This window comes from Phascolarctos cinereus, unplaced genomic scaffold (assembly GCF_003287225.1).
Source record: "Phascolarctos cinereus isolate Bilbo 61053 unplaced genomic scaffold, phaCin_HiC Scaffold_5;HRSCAF=322, whole genome shotgun sequence".
NCBI lineage: Eukaryota > Metazoa > Chordata > Mammalia > Diprotodontia > Phascolarctidae > Phascolarctos > Phascolarctos cinereus.
The window spans coordinates 405,989,066-406,011,818 of record NW_027555958.1 but is presented as its reverse complement, the minus strand read 5'-3'; the positions used below and the strand labels follow the sequence as shown (position 1 = coordinate 406,011,818).

The following is a 22,753-nucleotide window of genomic DNA, read 5'->3' as shown; positions in this document are numbered from 1 at the left end:
TCTTTTTGCCCTGATCCTAAATGGTTATCTGTGTGCCATTGAAAAAGTATGGACTTCTAGCTGAGCTTCGCCTCCTACCAAATATATTTAGAGTTAGTACCACTGGCAGATGATTGGACTAAAACTAGAGTTGAGTTGGTAAGAAGATGATTTCAATCTCATCCATTCCCTAAAGTTCAGACTAAGGTGGTTCACCATAAGACTAGATTTCTGAACAAAATCCCAAGTGTACATCACCCAAGCCTACTTTAATCTGTGTCTCTCTCCTGCTCTACAGGGTACAGGTTCCCTTAGTGAAAGCTCCATTCCTTCTATCTCTGACACCAGCACCCCAAGGCGAGGTCGTCGGCAGCTTCCACCTGTTCCCCCTAAACCCCGGCCCCTCCTCTCCTACAGTTCTTTGATGCGACATCCTGGTAGCATCTCCCCTCCATATGATGGGAGTGAAGTTGGTTCCCCACTGCCCTCCAAGGCCCTGGAGAGCAATGATGCCTGCCTGACTGAGTCTTCCAGCTCACCACAAGCAAAGCAGAGTCAACACTCCACTCCCCAGCGCTATATCTCAGAGCCCTACCTGGCTTTGCATGAAGACTCCCATGCCTCGGACTGTGGCGAGGAGGAAACACTCACCTTTGAGGCTGCTGTGGCTACCAGCTTGGGCCGCTCCAACACCATTGGCTCAGCCCCTCCTCTGAGGCACAGCTGGCAGATGCCCAATGGGCACTACCGGAGGCGGAGGCGTGGGGGACCAGGGCCAGGGATGATGTGTGGGGCTGTTAGCGATCTCCTGAGTGACACAGAAGAGGATGATAAATGCTAGAGGCCATGCCCCCCTCCGATGCATGCTCTTCTCCAATATGGGGTAAAACAGATAGACCCAAGAAGCCAGTGAAGCCTGGGGGGAGGAGGAAGAAGAAAGGACATTATGCAGAACCAGCCAAGAAAAAGGAAAGGAAAATAGACAAACAATCAAACCCACCAAAAATGATTTGATTTCCCTTTGCAAGACAGGCACAGCCATGGTTCTGTCTCCTTGCTGAGGGAGAGAGAGAGAGAGAAATGTGGGAATGTGGACAGTCATCTCAAGGGAAAAGGAAAATAGATATAATGGCTCTACTTCCCCCTCATCCCAATCACTTTGGTAAAGGCAATGGCTTTATGTATGCCAGTATTGCCCTGAAAAGCATAGAAAACCTCCTGGCTGGATGCTGGGGTCCATAGGAAATAGCCAACAGTAGAGGAAATGCCTCCCTTACTCCCCTTCATGCTCTTCAGCCATCACCACTGTCACCAGAGCAATCTCAATAGCATCTTGTGCTATGCCATGGTTTGCTCTCCACACAAGAGTTTATGCCAAGGTCAGGAGTTCTGGATATCCTGTGTGGAAGGCAGGGAAGGAGAAGAAAAAAAAGGTAGGGGATGGCCGGTGGAAGAAGCGGTCTGTGGTGCTCTGGCATGGAAGGGGATGGTTTCCCGAGTAAGAATAGTAAGAGCCCCACAGCTTGCATCATGGAGGATTATAGAGTTAGAGCTGGAAGGGACCATAGAGGTCATCTAGTCCAACCCCTCATTTTTCCAGATGAGAAAACATAGACTAAAAGATTGGTTAAGTGACTTATCTAAGGTCAGAAAAGTAGTTAAGTGGAAAAACTGGAATACATACCCATCTTCTGACTCCAGATTTAGCAGTGCTACCAGACAAGACCCACTTATGTAGATAGGCATTGAGATATTGACACATGCAGCTTTATTGCTGTGCACATGTACTATGAGTCCATGTGTTGATAAACTGAGCATCACCAAGGGTCTTCTTCCCCTCCTGGATCTGTAGGCCAGTGGTCCAGTTTGGGCCACCTGCAAGACCAATCTAATGGGTGTTGTAGATGTTCTATTCAGTGAAGCCAACTGAGAATGTCCTGATCATCCCTGCATTTTCCCTGAGGGAATGGAAATCATATTTAAGAGTAATCACATGTCAGATAGACCTTTAAAAAAAAAAAGGAAGGAGATGAGGTTATTTAAATTAAAAAAGCCTCCATCAGTCAGGCAATATTTGAGTGCCTCTCATGGATGTACATGGACACTACCACTGGATGGTGGGATTTTCTCAGTTAGCATGTGGTTAGGGACCAGCTTCACTAGTCTTGTGGGATCCTATTTAAGGTAATTAGTTAATATACCTCAACTTAGGCTTAGGATGCTGCTTGCAGGAGAGCAGCTTCTATGCTGGAACAAAACTCATGTAATAAAGAATATTTCCTTAAGTCAGGACCCTACTTCCCCTCTCTCCTAAGTAACAACAGTGCAGAATGGCATTCAATTTGGAATCTCTCCTTGTGCTACAGCACAGACAGGTTCTGCACTCAACAAACGCCAGTCCCTTCTTCTGTAATGCTTTGTTTACACTTTGGCAAATGAGAAAGAGATACAGATTAAGGACTTATTCCAAGGCATTTTAAAATGCCCTGTCCTACCTCCAATGCCTGACTGCAGAGCTGCTTAATGTCACTCCTTATATCCACCAGTTTTCCAATGAGACCCTAACAATGAGATAGAAAATAGCCAAGCCCCCCTTTCCTAGCTAAACTAAGCAAAGGGAAAAGTAATGATCCTCCAAATCCAGTATTCTCAAGATATGATCTAATGGGATGATTTAATAGCAGTCATGGAACTCCACTAAAACCTGATACAATGACTACAGATTGCCCTTTACAAGAGAAAAAGGCACTGCCTTCATCTGCACCCACCCCCAATACAGCTACCTCCATCCTTCAAAGACAGCAACGTTGCCAGAAGAATTACACTGCAAGTAAAAGGGATCATTGAGAAATGAGCCCAGTCAGGGTACCAATGGTCCTCTTGCCAGAGCAGGATCAGAATCAGGAGAAGAAAGAAGGAAATAAATCTGTCGTTAAGACCCTATTCCTGTCCCAGCACCCACTAGAGACTTCCCTTGTTCCATTTCACAGGATGAGTCTTAAAATGGAAAACCAGTGGAGGGAAGTCATTGTTGATTCTGCCAGTGGCTAAGTATAACCTATTCATACCCCTTTTAGTCAAAGAATGGATGACAGTTTTTCTTAGACTCATTTCTGAAATATTTTCCTATGGCTTTCTAATCTGGATAGAAAGAAAATATAGTAGGATTAGCTTTGCATACAGAATAACCTCCCAGTGGCTTGGAGGCGCCAATCATTCTACATATACCTTGCAGATATTAACAAATCATTCATGCAAGCCAGAGTACACAAGCCCTAGCCATCATGTCACATGTGGTCAGTCACAAAACCAAATTTACCACCTAAGAAATGGAAGGTCAATGGCAAAGAGGTAGCGCATTAGCAAATGGCCTGCCCTTCCTTCCTTAGCTACTAGAATATCGTCTCCCCCTCCCAATTGCCCATCATCCACCATTTATACACTCTCCCAAAGCAGTTCAGAGTGTAAGCATTGATGTACAAACCACTGATGTTACAATCCTTGTAACATAAGGGCTGTACCCCGGGTGTCACGTTGTTCTCCACGGCGTTGTTGTAAAGCATCATTTCACACCAAAGCTCTGCTATGACTCCTCCAAGTACACAACCTTATTTTCTTCCTCCTCTGAAACAGTTATCTCAAGGGAAGGACTTTGCACAGGACAGCAATTCTGAGTCAGCAGCATGATTGCTTGGTGTTTTGAGAGGGAGAACTGAAGTGGTAACTAAAGCCATTTAGACTGTAGGGGAAAGTCAGGCTGGGAAAACAATGGCCAGAATTGGAATTTTGCTGCAAACATGGCTTTAAGAAATCTAAAGTTCCAAGAGACCTTCCTAGATACCTTAGCCCCTTGAATTTAGAGTGTTCATATGCTAAACAAATGGCCTGGCACCAGAGTACCAAGAGTGAAAATGGAAACCTTTATACACTGACCGACTGCCAGCCTATCTTATTCCTGGATGTATGACCTAATTTCCTTTTCTCTGCTTCCCTTAACTAAGGGAATGAAGCCTAGTCTGTCACATTAGGGCATGAGACACAAATTACCTTCCCTCTACTACTCTATCTTCCTTGCTGCCAATAAAAGTTTTTACTCAAATATTTTCTCCAACTAGCAACCTGCTCAAAACATTCATTCATTCATGTACCAATCCCTGTCCCTGCTGATTTCTTTGGAAAGTAAATCTAATATGTTTCACCTTGCTTTAAAAAAAAAGTAATTGGCATTTTAAAAAAATCTTGAACTTGAGAAGATTATTGTTAATGCCCTAAAAGATGGGGGGGGGGGGAGAGTTTCCAGATCTATTAACATCATTCTTAATTTTCTTGCTCAATATTACACCTATTAGCATTCCCTTAAAAGCAAATGAGAAAAACCCAGCTGGTACTGAGAAGGCCTATGAAAATTAGTTCTGGTGCTTTTAGAAATGTTGGTCACTACCCAGGCTTAGGCCACACGGCCCATCTATGGTCTTCTACTCTTCCAATTCTTCCAACAGAAAAACACAGAGCCAGGACTGGAACGATAAGTGGACAGAAGGGCAAGACAGACCTATGGATCTAGCAGAGAATGAGGACTGGCATAGGCCAGAACAAGATGGAAGATGGTGCCCTGTCATTCAATAAACGTTGCTATTGGCTAAATGCTGAGGATAGAAATAAAACCAAAACAGGCAACGATGCCACCCTAAAGAAGAGGAATGTGCATTCAAGTGGGTCATCATCAGCTTGCCTTGTCCTTATTGCCATGTCCTTAAAGCACTAGGTTTATGGTTTATCTACACTCACAGGACCATAGCATTTTAGAGCCAGAAAGGACTTTTGAGATCATTTAGGTCAAGCCCAACATTTTATAATGAAAGAATGATTCATGGAGGTTAAGTGACCTGATACTGACATTACTGACAGATTGGAAAGGAAATCCATCCCAGTTTAATCTATGTCTTCACACACTGGTAGAGAGATTTCAGAGTATATTTCCCTGAAATGGGGCCCCAGGTATTTCTCAGGATTCTGCTTTCTCCTAGCTTAGTGTATTATATGGAAGGCCAAAGCAATTGTTTCTCTTCCCCTGGCAAGCAGCCTTTGGGTTGAAAGTAAGTCTCCCTTTTCTTCTATTCTCACCATCCCAGTCAATATTTGGAAGCTTAACGTTGATTCAGCTCTTGAGATTGTTAAATACACCAGGCTCAGGCTCAGTTGCATGCACCACTGCCTCTGCATCAATATTTAGCCTACTCATTGAATTCAGTTGTTGAATTTTCTAAATATAAATGGAGCACAATGATCTTTAGGAATGGACAATAAAAGTCCATGAGATACTCTGAAGCAGGCATAGGGTAGAATGACTTTGCATCCATCCATACATAAATCATATGTATGTATCTACATAAATGCATACATCTATACGCATACTGAAAATCAATTAAATATTGGGCCAGGGTCGTATTGCCAAAGCAAGTGCCATCTGGTATAAAGCAACAAAGATTTTTTTAAAGAAAATTTAAAAAACAAAAACAAAAAATACCCCCCACGTGTGCTTTATAAACTCTTTCTAAGGCCTGTCTTGCCTTTGTGTGTTCTGGAGAGAGCATTTCCTGTGTGGTTAAGAGCTGAGGACCAGGAGACTGGATTCTCCTATTTGTTTCCAGCTCAATCATGAATTCGCTGTGTATAACATTATGTAATCCATTCCACCTCTTGCCAGAAGAATAGTGGGAATCGGTGTATGTGTTGGGAGGAGGGGAAAAATGAGGCCAGAATGCTATTTACCTACCTCACAGGGATATTGTGAGGCTTAAAGCAGAAACATAAAAGATTAATTAATACTGTTAATTACTTAATTAACCAGTTAATTAATGCTGTTGTCGATTACCAGTCTGTCTGTTAAGTGTTTTGAGATCCTCACAAACCAGGTGCTAATGCAATTCAAAGGATCAGAGGAGGAACGGTTTCTATTCATTGGAGCATCCTTTCTGGAGTGTCCATTCCTATGTGACCCTTGCCTGCTCTCTTCCAGATTTGTAGTATTTGGTCTTGCCCAACTCATTCACCTGAGCACTTTACGAAATATCCCATAGAGAAAGAAACGGGCAGGAAAGCCCCTTTACGTGTTCTGAGAGTGATAAGGGCAGAATCCAGACCCCACATAGAATCAAAACCCAAAACCCAAAATTTACTTAAAGCAAAACCCCGTAAAAGCATTTGTATACACACGTACATGCACACATTTTTAAAGACCCTTCTAGCAAAAGAAAAACTTATACTCAGGGGCTTCTTGACCTAACCTTACCACGTTACGAACTAATAAGAGTTCAGCCTAGCCAGTGCTGTGTTTGTCAAAGTGAGTACACCCTGGCATTCCTCAGTGTCTTAGCCTGTACCATTAAACTGCCCATAAAATGTCATCCAGGTTCACCATAGGACCCAGAAACAGTGGCCATTGCCTTTGTCAGCTGGTCTGCATAAATTGTTACTTACTGCCTGCTGAACAACTGAATTTTTTCAGTTGGTACTTCGAATTGCAGCACGTATGGCAATGGTGCATAGACGTAAGCACTTTGCAGTCCATTCGGAGGAAATGGAATTAGTTCTCCTGGATCTTCTGACTGACCTCTCCTTCCCTTAAATCCACACCTGCTTCTTAGCCCCTTTGACCATCTCAAGCTTTAGTCTCAACAGCCTATCACAAGGCAAACGGATACACAGCATCATTCCATGCTGGACTCGGGTTCTCTGCTACACTGTGAAGCATTCTTTGGCAAATAAAGCCTTTTAAGTATCATAGACTGATCGCTGTGTAGGGTTGGAGGGACACCATTTCCCAAAGCTGACTCTGATTGACTGGTAGGTGGGTAGTGTGTACATCAATACCTAAGAATCAACATTCCTCTTTCAAAGGGATGTCTCCCCTGGGCACAAACTTCTAGGGTGGATGGAGGTAGGTAACTAAAAAATTGGGGTGAAAGCCCCTGACACCTCCTTCATCTTCTCACCCCAACCCAATGCTGTAAATGCTTTTAAATGCAAAAAGATTTCTGACCATAAGCCATGCTTTTTGTAAATACATTATTACAACTTGGAATTTTCTTTTTGGGGTGGGTAAGAATTGGGTTGAGCAGGGAATTCAAAAAGAAGTTATTGATCATTTAACATACAGGTGTGGTGTAACAGAGGGTTGCTAAGGGGAAACAACGAAAGTGCTCCCAAAATTATTTTGAGCCAGTTTTTATTTAGAACATTTATTTCAAGTATTATAACACTTGAATCAAGAATCAAGAGAACAGTCTCACACGCACTCTTTGTCATTCTTCTCAAAAGACTAAAAATCAAGTCTAGATTTCCACAAATGGAAATATTGTCTTAAGACCCTGTCGGATGAATATGACAGAACAGAAAGAGTAAAGGGATGATTCAGAGACCTTTGATGGATAATTTTAAGACTCCATCACAAAAGATTATAATGTATGGTTTAGAACAAACAAAAAACCAAAGTGATCGATGTCCTGCTAAACCTAAATACTGATGCAGGAAAAGTTACTGACACTTACTTGGTAGATATTCCACTAGCTGATGCCTTTAACAAAAGGCAAATTCAGAGCTCTCTTGTTAGTCAGACATCATAATGTTTGGCACTTCCAGGGACACAGCAAATGCTTCTAAGTAAGCTTGATGTTGTCATTGAGTCTCCACAAAGCAATTTAAAATTATATTCACTCATCCCATCCCACTAAGATCCTGTGCTATTTGTGTTATTTTTATTTTACCTCTTTAAGGAAACTTGGTTTCAAGTTTGAGGATACTTGCATCCAAGATCTGGTGCAAAATTCTCCTCTCACTCCCTCATATTCTTTCTCTCTTTCTCTTTTTCTTCCCCTTCTCTCTTATAATGGAAACCTCTCTTTAGGAACTGAAACCATTTCACCAGTGAAAGGTCTTAGGTTGCCATGCTTAGATGTTCAGATACCTGGACAGGTCAGAGATCAGACAATTATCCCCATTCTAATACTTGGCACCCTGCCCTAAAGGAGGCCTCCATTCTAGAGAGAGTTTCTTAAAAGTTAAGGGAGCTCTCTTGATAAGATCACAGGATTTTTGAGCTGGAAAAGATCTTCATTTGAAATGAGAGAGGTAAAACAGTTTGCCCATGTTTTCACAGGCAATAAATGGCATTTGAATCTGGAGCTAGCCTCTTTTCTCCACACCATACTGGCTGTATTCTTGGCCTTGAAAATCAGAACTAATATTGTGTCTGATGATGCTGGACCTTACAAGTCTGCTTGGCATTCAAGATGGATTTTATTTTTCTCACTCCTGGATCCGGGTTATAGACTCCAAACCAAAGAAGGGTTGTTTTTTCCAGATGGTAAGTCTACAACTCTGTCTAGGATTAGGCCTGCCAGGAGACTGGAAGAAGAGGCTCAAACATTTTATGACTTAGATTTTCTTCCCAAAGTTCCACTTCTAAAGCATCATGTAACAAGGATGTTTTGCATTTGTCCTACATCTTTGCCCCTAGAACCATCACCCAAGGCAAGTCTTCTAGAAACCTTTTGTGATTAGAAACAAGGATAAGTGGGAGGAACACACTCCAAAAGTTCAAAGTGCCATTAATTAAAAAAAAATAAATGTGATGCTCAATGAGGGCTAAAAGTCACTAATTGCCATTTAAAATATATAATAGCTTTGATGGCTATTCGATATTTGATATTGAATGATAAAACATTAAGCAGATAACAAGAGATTTAGCAAAACCACATAATTGAATTTTAAGATTTACCTACTGTGGAATAAATACACTGGAATGTAGAGCACTTTTTTGTGCTAGTGATTTATGAACCTGCCAAAATTTATACAAAGTTAACCAAAGTGCTGAAATTGTGAAGGAACCAATCTTTCCCTTAGCGATGTTAGAGAATAGTCCAGGAACACTCACCCCGAGACCAGGATTTGCAACCCTGTAATACATATTATTGGGGGGGAGGGGAGATCTTTTGCACAAGGTCTGTAGAGAACCCAGTGATAGAAAAATAACTAAGGCCATGGAGTAGAGCACCAAATTATAAAACAAAAACAAGGTTAAGGGATAACATGAGTGAGTTGTCAGAAGAGGAAACGCTCCCATAGAGTTTGAATCTTCTTCCCTTAGATCATGACTTGAATTAATATGGACATAGTATTCTCTAAGGATCTTTCCCTTTAAACAATCCTGAGGCAGTGGATTCCTAAAGGTCCAGAACAGTTATATATGGTTTTTCCAGATGAGCAAGGGAATTCTTTTATGTACTCAACCAGAAGACAATCAATTTCAGTAGCCCTTCAATAGAGAAGCTGTGATACCAGGGAGCTTACACTGAACTTCCATGCAGGATATAGGCTGTAAGGGGAGGGAGGGACAGTGGGATTGGGGAGGGGGGGTTTAGGGGGAAGATTTTATCAGGGACAGATATCAAACTCTGCATATGGATATATGTTGAAAGGCAAACCAAAAAGTCCTGGTTTGATATAATCCAGTTGGATACAGTGTACCAATACTATCCTCAGTGGATAGCCCTTTACAAAGAGATGGTCTGCACTTTATCCAGGTCAACGACCTCTGTCTTGGACCCAAGATTATGGCATGTTCACCTTGATTCGCTCTTGGTGCATGAGTGGCAGAGACAAGATACCGAAGAAAGTCGGTGTGCTGCATCAGGCTGTTAAAGGGCAGCCACCATGAAAAACTACACCCCAGCTAAACCCTATGCCATTTTCTTACCCACCTCGTTCTGTGGGGAACTCCAATCCAGCACCAGTTTCAGTAACTGTGTGTTACAGGGAGCCAATGTAGGTCCCTCAGAGTATCAGTGCATCTCTTCTAAAGCAGGAGTTCAGCACTGCATGTTGACAAGGTGGATATATTGTAACATAAATGCTCGTTTGGATCCAAAAAGAAAACATTTAAAAATGATGTACAACTTTAATGGGTTGGTTTTTTTTTGTCAAAGAAAAGAATAAATAAATAAAATCTTCTTGTAAAGAATTAACTAGCCTGATTCCACTTATTTTTGTATCTCTACCTAGGAAGTTAAATGATGAATTGTAGGCAGCAATGTTGTACCAACCACTTTAACATCAAACCCCAGTCCTTCTTACCCCTGGTGCATGCTCTAGGAAGTGAAAATGGTAGTTAATCCTATATTGCTGGCTGGACAAAAGGGCTGGTTGATTGCGGACAACAATCCTCCTATTCCTTTAGAGCATTGTGTCTTCTTAATTTTCTGGATTTGATGATTTTCCTCTTAATAAAAGCATCCTTCACCTTGGAGTAGGAAAGATATTTCCAGATGGTTTGGACCCCAGAGGTAAGATCAAGAAAGTGCTATTTTCAGGTGAAATCACTGAATAGAGAGACCACATCTCTTTCAATCCTCTGAGAATAGAACCAAAAAAAGAAAAGTGAAGGAAACAAATACTAGAGTTTGGTGTTATAGTGAGTTCAGGCTTGATATCTAGAAGTATAATAATTTGGCCAAAATAGACATTGCTTTACCCCAAAGAAAGAAGAATGAGGACAAATCCAAGGCTTAGCTGCCAAGACCAAGACACAGTTGGCGCATTCTAAGGTATGACTCAGAGCAAGTCATCCCCCTCCCCAGTAGATTTCTCCATTCCTCCTTTTTTGTTCCTACACTCTTCTCCCACATCCATTAGCCCACTTTATTTCCATTAACAAAGAAAAATAAAGGCCAACCATCAATGGGGTGCTTTCTTCTTAGGCTCAAGGATGACCCTCAATTTTATCCCTGCCTCACCATGTTATACCAGTCTAACCATTTGTAATAACTTAGCAACAGTGGTTTCCAACCACAAGCAAAAGGAAGCGCTGTTTTGCTCCATGATTGATAACTACAGTATTAAGGAAATGATTTCCCTCCAATTTTGCCCCAGTGTGGGCTGTTCAGCCACTGTATTTTTGATAGAGGTCATGTGGAAAATATATGGATTAAGTAAGTTTTCTCTCAATCTCCTGTTGCCATGGTGAGTCACAAGCCAATTGAAAGAAGGAAGCACAGATACTGCTCTGGGTTTCTGTGGTGGTTCAGAAATTCATTATCCTTATGCAAGATATCTCCAAATCTCAGTTTTGCCCCTTGGTTTGTTATAAACAGGTCTATCCTATTTACAATCCTTAGTGTGTGAGCTGGCATAACTTTACTCCCATTTATGAGGTAGATTTATACCTGAATTTATATTGATTCTGTACTTATAAGGGCTTTATACTTATAAGTAATAAAATGGCTTATGCTTATGCCTCCAATTAGAGAGCAAAACTCTCCAACAATGGGCTGGGGTTTAGCTCTCAGCCCTGCACTAGGGAAAGTCTTCTCCTCTATAGCTGCCTCTGCACCTTCATGCCTCAAACAAAGTTCCCAGCAAAATAAGGACAGCTTCAACCACTGATATTGATGAGAAATAATATAAAATCCAGCAAATATATTCTTTAACAGAATAAATTTGAGAAAATACCAATGGAAGTAAGGTGAGAGTAGGTCAAGACTTACCTACCTATGCATTGTCTCTCTCTCTCTCTAATGGCTTGTATCTCTCTGTGCTCATGCTCCTGGGCTAGTGGGGACCTTTAATAAAACATAAACATTCATTTTCTCTCTCTCTCTGTCTCTCTCTCTCTCTCTGTCTCTGTCTCTCTGTCTCTGTCTCTGTCTCTCTGTCTCTCTGTCTCTCTCTCTCTGTCTCTCTCTCTCTCTCTCTCTCTCTCACACACACACACACACACACACACACACACACACACACCCCTCCCAGCTAGTACATTTAGATGGAGGTCATCTCTCATGGTCTCACAGAAGGGAATTACAGATGTGGCTGACAGGCTGACAACAGCTGCTGCTCCAGTCTCCTGCTTAGCACCGCCACTCCCTTCTTCTTCCTCATTCTCCTAAGAAATCACCATAGTGAAAAACCTCAATCACTCCCACCTCTCCAAAGGTTGATCTCTTGTTAGTTTTCTCTTTTCCCAAACTGGGAAGAAGTACAAATCCCAAAAGGTTTTTGTGGCCAGCCAACCTTTTGCCTAGAGTTGTTATATTGGGAAACACCCCAATCAGGGGTAAAGAATATGCGCTTTATAAAGTAGGTGGAGGTCCGCTTTGCAAAGACAATAATACTGTCTTTCCCTTAGCCTAAGGAGGAGAAGAGATACAGAGTGAGTGTCCCAAAAGTCTTAGTAGGTTTCATGATTTAAGAGCTTACAAAACTATTAAATAGCTATGGCTTTAAACTTTAATATCTCACTTCAAAACTCCACTAAGACTTTTGGAACACTTTGTATAGAGAGCTGCAGCCTCCACCTATCTTCACTGTGACTACAATAGTGCATACCTAGGCCAGAGACAGCAAACTGCATGACACCTGCCACAACAGATTAAAATGCAATGGGGGAAAATTTTAACAGAATAAACAGAAATTCGATAAAGCACAGATAATTTAAATATGTGGTTTTCTAAGTCAATATAAGGCCCACAAAGATCAGTCTCTATTTGAGTTACCATTACTCTAGGCTAAATAAATTGCTTTCATCAATATAGCCCTTCGGTCAACTTTTTTGGGGGAAGAGGGACTGGTGAAAGAGAATTCACAGGAGTTCTACAAGTACAGAAATTCCCTGTTTTGGAGATCAGTAAAGCAAGGCAGATATCCACCTGCCTGGGCTGGATCAAACCCTTGGAACATGAGTTCCATGTCCTCTAGAGATCTATCTCTGACAGGGGATGTGGCTAGGGAAGTTGGTAGATGTGCTCAGGTATATAACACATAGATTGCCAATAATGAAAGAATTAAAAGACAATAAAAATATGCTCATCTTTAAAATTCGACTGAGCATAACCTGACTTGTCAATGATGGACAAGAATTACTGAAATCTAGCACTGTTTTCATTTCATTATGATGGCCATTAATTTCTTTAGCCCCCATCTAGCTACCAACCCACCTGTCTCCTTTTACTGCCAAACTTCTAGAAGAAGTGACTGGACCTAGTTGAACCCAGAAGGGATAAAACCTAGGAGCCATCAATATTTGAAGAATTGTCAGGTAGAGGGCATGTTCTGTGCACTTTCAGAAGGGAAACTAGAACCATCAATTGGGGAAATGTCATACAAAGGCAGAATTCAGCAGAATATAAGGAGGAACTTACGAAGCAGACTGAATACAAATACATGTAGGACATCCAGAACCAAAAAGGTCTCATTGTAATTTCTTGTCAGACTGTATCTGAAAAATTGTGCCCAATTTCAGAAGGGGCATTATGAGTTCAAACATGGCCTTAGTCATGTGCTAGATGGATAATTCTGGGTAACTTAACCTTGGTCTGCCTCACTTTCCTCATCTATAAAATGGGAATAATAAAGTGATAATATAAAATGTGATAATAAAGTGCTACACATATATTAATCCACTATATCCATGTTTGCTAATATTATTAATTAATATTAATGTTATTATATTTGTTGATATTATTGTTGTTATTAGTATTTTTGGCCTGGTCATAAAAAGATTTGTGGAGAAAGGAAATCACGATAGCTGTCTTCAAACTTTTGAAGGCTTGACATGTTGAAGTGGGATTTGATTTGTTCTCTTCCTAAACAACAGAAGTCAAAACAAAAGGAAGAAGTTACAGGAAAGCAGATTTCAACTACACACACATGTATGCATACATGTGTGTATATACACATGTTTATGTACATATCTATATATCCATACACACACATGTGTATGCACATATGTGTGTATATGTCTGTGTGCATGTGTGTGTATGTGTGTGTGTGTGTGTGTGTGTGTGTGTGTGTGTGTATAAACTTTCTAAAATGGCAAGTATTCCCAAAATGTCACAAGCTCTTTTAAAAAGCAATGAGTTCCCTGTCACTGGCTTTCAAGAACAGGGCAGTTTCAGTTTTTAGGGATGTTATAGATAAGATTCATATTTCATGTCAGAATTAAAATAAATCACTTTGGAGGTCCCTTCCAAAGTATAATTTCCAGAAGGGAGAAGATCATTTTGCTTTGCTCTATCTCATTCACACTCCCTTTGTGGTCCCGGTCATTACATTTCTGGCAGGGTTTTGGCAAACTTGAAGACATTCAGAGGAGAGGGGATCAGGAGAGTGAAAAAACTGGGAATATTCCATCTGAGGATTGGTTGAAGGAAAGTTGAAAGGGATGTTTGGTCTGAAGAAAGTATGATGCTAGTGCAGGGAACATGAAAGTTGTCTGCACAAATCTTTACAGAATATTTGAAAGGTTCTTAAACAGAAAAATTAGACTTGTTATTCTTGGCCTCAGAGAGTGACAGATACAAGCTGTAGAGAAGAAAAATTTGACTCAATGTTTTAAAAATAAGCAATTCCTAACAATTAAAATTGTCCCAAAATGGAATGGGCTACCTTGGGATATAAATGGTGTCCCATCAATAAATCAATCAACAATCATTTGTTAAGTACCTACTAAGTGCCAGGCACTAGACTAGGTGACGGGAATACAAAAACTAAGAGTGAAACAATCTCTATTTTCAAGGACCTTACATTCAAATAATCCTGGAGGCCTTCAGGCAGAGGCTGGATAACTAGAAGGGGAAGGTTTCAACCAGAGATTCTCTGAAAAAGATTCCTGGCCAGGGACTCAATGACCTCTGATTTCCAGCTCAATGATTTTGTAATTCTATGGTCTAACAATGGGAGCTACATAAACATGAAATAGATGGACTTGAGAGATAATTATTCTTTATCACTGGAAGTCTTCAAGGAGAGACTAGATGATGGCTAGCCAGGGACATTATTGATGCAATTTTTGTAATAGGAAAGGTTTTGGGCTAGACAACGTTATAAGACCCCTTCTTGACATTGAGCTGCTATGTCCATGATTTTGGTCTGCGTTCATTGTCTTCATTTCCTCACCATCCACCCCACCCCTGAAATTTGGCTTCAGTCTTCTCCATGTGACTAAAACTATTCATTCAATGATCACCAACAAACTCTTATCTTCCAAATCCAATTGCATGTTTGCTGACTTTTCTATTTCTCTCTATGTCACCACAATCTCCTTAATCACCTGTGACTCAAGACTCAGAACCACTTTTAACTCCTCCTCCTCTCCCTTGCCCTGAACATTCCAATTAAGTTCTATCCATTCTGACTCTAAAATTGCTCCCTTTTCATCATTTCCTGTCTTCCCACTGGCACCATCGTGATTCTTCTGTTACCTCTCACTTGGACTATTGCAATAGCACCTCTCTGCCTCAATGCTCCCTCTCAAACCCAGTCCAGCAAAAGCTTTTCTTTGGAATTTGCATCCCCTTGCCTTAGTATTCTATTTGGCACATAGTAAATGCTGTATAAGTACTTTAGCATTCATTTTTTACTCATTCAATCATGGTTTATAGGAAACAGCAGAGACAGTGGTTACATCTTGCCCTTAGGTTAAAAAAAAAGTGTATTCATGAGTGAATAGTGTCTGATAGACAGCAATCCATTCAAAGTCAGAATGTATCTACTACTAATTCGATGCCTTTCATAGGTATGGGCAAGAAATAAATTCTTAACCAAAAGACAGAGGCAACTACAAAAACTAGAATAGATAATTTCATTTGCATAAAATTGGAAAGCACATGCACAAACAAAATTAATGCATCTAGGACAAGATGGGCAGAGATTGAATGGGGAAAATATTTCTTTCAAATTTCTCAAATAAGAATTTGTGTGTGTGTGTACACACACAACAGAAATATGTAAAACCAAAAATAACTGCCTTAAATATAAGGGATCATAGGAAATAAACAGTGTTCAATAGAGTAACTAAAAACTATTAATAACCTTAAGGAAAAAAATGCTCTAAATCACTAATGATAGGAGAAATGTAAATCAAAACAACCCTGAGGTTTCTTTCACTTCACATCCAGCAAATTAACAAAATAGGCAATAAAATAAAATAAAAAATGGGAATAATCAATGTTAAAGAGATTGAGGAAAGACAGGCATACCAATGTGTTGGTGTAGCTGTGAATTAGTCCAATAGCTCCAAGCAATTTGGAATTATGCAAATTAAGTAAAATGTCTATACTTTTTGAGACAGAAATTCTACTGTTAAGCATATGCCCTAAGGAGACCACAGATTAAAAGAAAGGCTCCATATATTCCAAAATATTTATAGCGGCAGTCTTTGTGGTTGCAAGGAACTGGAAATAAAGGAAATGATGTGGTGCTTGGGTGCTTATATTTGGGTTCTTATACTTGGACCTCAATTTCCCCCTAGCCTTAGAAACACTGTCCCTGACAGTTTCTCCCCAGCTCAAGGACCCTGTGCCTAGCAATTATTCATGAGTGGGCCCCAGCAAGACACTTATCTCTCTCCCTGGTGCAGTTCCAAACAGCACCTGAAGGATTTATTAGTTTAAACTGGCATTGCACTGGGTCATAAAGACATTCTTACCCGCTACTATACTATCCTACCACCCTACCTCATTGTCTACATCCTGGGCTCCTCATTAACTGTATTCTAGACTTAAGACACATGTACACTCCCTCTATCTATCTTGTCTAACAAGACATTGATTGGTGACAGACTGGACAATTCTCAGTTACCCTGAACTCTAGTTGACTTAGTGACATAGCAGGCCTAAAACTACACTTCCATGTGGCCCCCCCTTGTGGGCTTTTCCTAGTGAAGTCTGTGTAAAACGCCTGTGCAGTAGGTACAAGAAGTACATGTTCTTTTAAGAACTGACCACTCCTGAACCACTCCCTAATCCCACCCTGAATCCCCTAGTTAGCATATTTGGCACATGTTTTATTGTATTTTATCCTATATAAACTTTAACTGTACCTCTCTAAGGTTGCAGGATCCTTTAAGAATCCTTGCCTGCTGAAAAGCGTAACAATAAACTTTGCCACCTTGGCTTAAAGAATGCTTGAGGCTGTGAATTCATTCCAGATGACCCAGGTACTTCAGTCTTTGAGGGGTCACAACCTCTCAGCCTCTCACACCACAACAGAAATGCCCATGGATTGGGGAATGACTAAACAAATTACAGTACATGAATGTAATGGAATATTTCTGTGCTATCAAGAAACAATGAGCATGTTGAATATAGAGAAGCAAGAAAAGACATTAACTGATGCAAATCTAAATAAAAAGAACCAAGAAAGCAATATACATGCTTATAACAATCTAAATGGAAAGAACTACCACAAATTTTTGTTTAAAAAAAGAGTGTTTCAAAATTACAGTGAACAAGTTTGGCTGCAAAGATGAGCTATAAAAAGACACCTCCTCCTACTTTGTAGAGGTGTAGACGGTATGGAACATTACACATGTTGCTAGATTTTTTTCCCAAAAAAGTGTTAATTATTTTTACTGATTGTTTTCTTTTTCTCTTTCTTTAAACAAATTCTTTGCTATAAGACTTTCTTAGAGGAAACAGACACAGAAGGAAATTTAGTTGCTATAAAAACAAAAGATATCAATACTTTTTAAATTAATTTTTTTAAATTTTTTAAAGTCTTCTACTGCATCCTTAATTTTTTTTTAATTGTAGGCTCCATTCATTTAATTCACTTCAACTAAACAAATATTTAGTCAATTTGTCCAGGGTACTATGCTAAATGCTAAGGAGCAAAAATGAAAAATTATAGAGTCCTGCTCTCAAGGAACTTGCAGTCTAAGATGGAGTTGGAAGGAAGAGATGAGACAGGGAACAAAGGCTTTGTTAGACCAAAGAATGTGATAAGACAAAGGAGAGTCAGACAGCATTCAACATTCAACAAACATTTATAAATTGCCTACTATATACAAGCCACTGTGGTAGCCTCTATAAATATGAAGATAAAAACTAAATAGTGTCTGACTTCAAGGAGATAGATTTCTCTATGTACAGTTAAATAAGTATAAGGTAATTTAAAGAGAAAGGAAGTACTCATAACTGGGAGGATCTGGGAGAAGTTGGTACTTGGAGCAAAACTCTATAATTTTGTTTGTTTTTTTAGGCAATTGGGGTTAAATGACTTGCCCAGGGTCACACAGCTAGTAAGTGGCAAGTGTTTGGTCTGAGGTCAGATTTGAACTCAGGTCCATCCTGACTTTAGGGCTGGTGCTCCATCCACTGTGCCACCTAGATGCCCTAAAGCTCTATAAAATTTTTGGAGATATCTACTGTACAGACAAAGAAATGTGGTAGGAGAGCTGAGGATTATACCCTGAGGGCTGAAAATTCTGCGTGCCTGTTCCCTAATTACTGCCCCCATCCTAGGTCTGCAGACTGGAAACTTTCTCTGCATGGCAGACAAACACAAGCAGAATTGAAAGAAGTCTGGAAGTAATAGCAAAGGAGGTTGAACTTCACCAACCTTCCTTGGCAGAGTTGTCCCTTATCAGTGATTCAACCAGAGACCTCCAACCCACAACAAAGAGAAGTCCAGAAGTTAAGAATTTTACAGAATGGGAGGTAATATAGCAAAGAGAATGAGTGAGTCACCAGCAAAGGAAAACTCATAAAAGAAATGTGCATATACATACATACATATATATATATATATATATATATATATATATATATATATATACACACACACACACACAATAAATACAAAATATGTATATGTGTGCATGCATACACACAAATCTTAAATTAAAAGATGAAATTCCAAAAGGGAATAATTTCACAGTACCTACAAATAGAACCTTGGGAAGGAGAATGGATTGGTCACAGTAACTCTGGGAGTGACATAATACAAGAATTGAAAGAATTAGAGTTCTCAATGGGGGAAAAACATAAGGAGAATAAACTATTACACAAGCAAGTCAAAAAGCACGTATTAATTGTTGACTATGCACCAAGCACTATAGTAATAAGCACTGGGAATACAAATATGAGTTTGGGAAGAAAACAAAACTTAGAACAGATACTGGAAAATTCAACAAAGTTGTGTACATACTTTTAAAAAAATGGAAAAAAACAAAACTCAAAAAATTCAGTGATACAACAAGAAACTTTAAAGTAAGGTCAAAAAGGCAGAATTGGAAATATATAGGAGACATCTACCATCAGAAAAAAAAAAGTGACCTGGAGACCAAGGCATGGAGAAATACTTTTAAAATAATTGAGTTCCCAGAAAATCATAGTGAAACAAAACAAAACAAAAACCCACAATATCATATTTTAAGAAAAATTAAAGACAATTCCCTAGATGTATTGGGACCAGATAGCAAAGTGTAAGTCAATAAAGTTCACAGGTCACCACTAGAGAAACCCCAAGTACTCATAAATTTGACTGTGCTTCATGAAGAGCTTCTAGGTCAAAGGGGGAGGGGGAATTTACTCTAAGTGGAGAGAGAGAAAGAGAGAGAGAGAGAGAGAGAGAATCATATATGAAATAGCAATCAGAACTACTCATCAAATACCCAAAAGGAAAGAAAACTATGGAAAATGACATAAGAAAAGGCAAAAGAAAATGGGCTACAATGAAGAATAACATCGTGCAAAACTAATCTTAAATAGGAAAATTACCTTTAATAAAATCCGTGACTTCCATAAATTCTGATCAAGATCAGATCTCGGTAGAGATAAAGATGAACACAGAAGATGAAATAGTATATACATAAAAAATACAAAACAATTTTTTTGGAGAGAAGGCACTAAAATTGGAAGGGTGGCTGGGTAAAACCATGAAAGACTTCATATCAAAGGTGGCATCAGAGCAAAGTTTTGAGGGAAATGAAAACTCTAGGTGGAACAGTGGATGGAGTGTTGGGCCTGGGGTCAAGAAGACCTGAATTTAAATCAATCCTTAGACACTTAGTACCTGGGTGATCCTGGGCAAGTCACTTAGCCACTCTCTACTTCAGTTTCCTCATCTATAAAATGGACAGTTGTGGTGGTAGTGATTGTTATAATACTAGTAGCCATAGCAGCAGCAGCAGCAATTGTAGTAGTATGTAATTCTAAGGCTAGACAGGTATGTGAAATGTCAGAAGTTTAGAAGCAGGTAACAGGCAGATGTGTCACATCTGAGCAGTCCAGTGAGAAATAAGCCTCCCAGAAGATGAACATTCAATTCAATTGTAAGAATTAATTCAATCATAGGAAGGTACAATAGTGGGATTCATGTTGGCAAGAAAGCAGCAAAGGTTCAAGTAGGATTGTTAGTGTAAGGCAGGTCTAACAACATTCTAGCACTTGAACACAAATACAGCAATGGAGGATTCAAAAAGCAAGCAAAAATATTGATACAGGTAGGTAGTCAGTCAGGGTAAATTTAGGGATTCAGAGAGCCTAGGTTTCAGGGACACGACTCTCCTATTCTTGGGAAGAATGGTGGGAATAAAAAAGACTTTAATCCAGAAGAAACTAATGTAGTGAGTAGGGCATCAAAGTCAGGAATGGGGAGCAAGATGGGATCCCTATTATTGGAATTGGGATGTAAGGGAGGGGCTTGGATTGAAGAAAGACAACAGAAGCTTAGTTACTGGTGGAATGCAATGGACCAAAAGAGTCCCAGAAGCAAGCTTAAAGGTGTTGAGCCTCCTAAGCTATGCAGAGTTTTTGTATTTTCTCTGCCTAGGGGCATAGATTGGTTCCAGAGCCTGAAATAAGCCTGACTTTGGAGGTCGAAGGTGAAGTGGTACAGGTATGTGGACCACAGGAATGGAAGATCAGGGAGCCAGACGACTAGTCATTGTAGTGTGTAAAGAAATGAATTATTTTGACTAATGGAAAAATGGTGCAGCCCAGAATCAACCCTGGTATTGGATCATAAAATCTCTTAAAGAACTTCTATGGTAAAATGGATGTGCTTTCTCAGATTATTGTCAATGGAAAGCTGTGATTCCATTCTGAATGACTCCCAGCTGCTCCAATGCGAGAGAAACAGATGGCCCTGGCATCCAACAGTTTTGTTGATGTGTGGGCCTGAGCACTTACTGTAGGGTGGGCCAGGAAAGTCTCCGTTAAACACCGTTCTCCTCCCACCTGCCTCCCCCTGACAAGATGATCTGTTCCCTTATTCCAAATATTCAACAATCCCTTTTCTCCAGGGAATGGATTTTCTCTTTTTTTCTGCTTTCATTCCATGAAAGTTTCCTAACCACATCAGCAACATTATTTCCTTTATTGTGCAACGTTGAAATCTTAATTTGGTGAGGAAGAGAATTTCTGGGGGTGGGGAGATGAGAGGGGAGGCCAGGGGGAGAGTCAAGGAAGTCGTGGGGAAAAGAAAGGCTATGGAAAATCTCAAATGAACCCAATACAAACCCAATACAATGAACATAATAACCAAAACAAATAATAATCATGGGGTGGGAAACCAAGACATAGGCTGGTTCAGAGTCATGATCCATTCGACAAATATTCAATTAAACAAACACTGATTAAACCTATACTTTATGAATGGCACCCTACTCCCCACCTAGGATACATTAATGAAAATGAAAAGTCTGTGTCCTCAAAGAGCTTATATTCTGCAGGATACCATATGTAAAGAAGTAAGTAAATATAAATTATATATAAATCAGACTAAATAAGTTTTTAAAAAGTAACATATGGGGGTGGAAGGGAATGAGAGGGAGGGATCCCAAAAAGCTAGTTTCCTCCACGAATGCTCTTGGGACAGTGTGGCTTAAATGGATTCTATGGCAAGCTTTCTATAGGCTGATTTTCACATACACTGATTCTCATTTTTTATGAGGTAATGCTACATGTAATTTTACCATCTTCCTTTGTAGTGTTCGAAAATTGAGTTTATATTCTAAGTTAGTGTTGTCAAAACAATCAATAAACATTTATTAGGCTCAAATGATGCTCCAGGTACTGTGCTAAGAGCCAGTGATACAAAAAAAAAAGGCAAAACAAAAATAAAACAAGCAAAACAAAGAACACTCAAGGAGCTTACATCCTAATAGAAGAAATAGGTGTGTGTGTGTGTGTGTGTGTGTGCATACAAGATACATACAAAGATGATACAAGGGAACCTCAGAGGGGAAGCCTTTTCAGAAGGGGGCCTTGAGCTGAGTCTTGAGGGAAGCCAGCAAAGCTAAGAGGCAGAGGTAAGCAGGGACAACAATTTAGACTGGGGGATAGCAAATGCAAAGACACAGAGACAGGAGATGGAGTGTCATGTATGAGGAACAGTTAAGACATCGGTGTGGCTGAACCACAGACTGAGTGGAGAGAAGTAATTTTTAAGAAACCTAGAAAAATAAGGAGCTAGGCTGTGAAGAGCTCTAAATGATAAACAATATTTTATGTTTGATCCCAGAAGTAAGAGGGAATTTCTAGGGTTAAGTAAGGAGAGAACATGTTCAGATTTGCACTATGGGAAAATCAATTTGACAGCTGTGTAGAGGATAGATTGGAGTAGGGAGAGACTTAAGGCAGGGATATCAATTAAGAGGCAATTACAATAATCTAGGCAAAGATAATGAGAGCCTAAATTATGTGGTGGCTATTCAAGTGAAAAGAAAGTAAAAAAACAAAACAAAACAAACATGAAGAACGTTTGAGAAAAGATGCAAGGACACCAAGTAGAAATGATATTGTCATCAGAAGACACTGCAGTATACAGCAAACCACCTAGATAGGAAGAAAAAACAAAGATCGATGAGAAGTTTGGCAAAAAGATAACAAGTCTGTTATGGCATCGTGGTGTGTACTAGTGATGGGGAACTTCAGTCATCTAGATATCTACCATTCTGGAGCTTTGCCAAAAATAGAGTAGTAAATAATTTATTAAC

The 22,753-nt window shown here is 39.8% G+C and overlaps 1 protein-coding gene across 1 annotated transcript in view; it reads left to right on the top strand.

The window, feature by feature from the left end:
• CACNA1E (calcium voltage-gated channel subunit alpha1 E) overlaps positions 1 to 9,989 on the top strand; it is a 405,939-nt gene extending 395,950 nt beyond the window's left edge. The window contains 1 exon segment of the mRNA XM_020984357.2: positions 278 to 9,989. Within this exon segment, the coding sequence (XP_020840016.2) occupies positions 278 to 820 (543 nt within the window). The 3' untranslated portion in view covers positions 821 to 9,989.
• Positions 9,990 to 22,753: the final 12,764 nt, after the last annotated feature.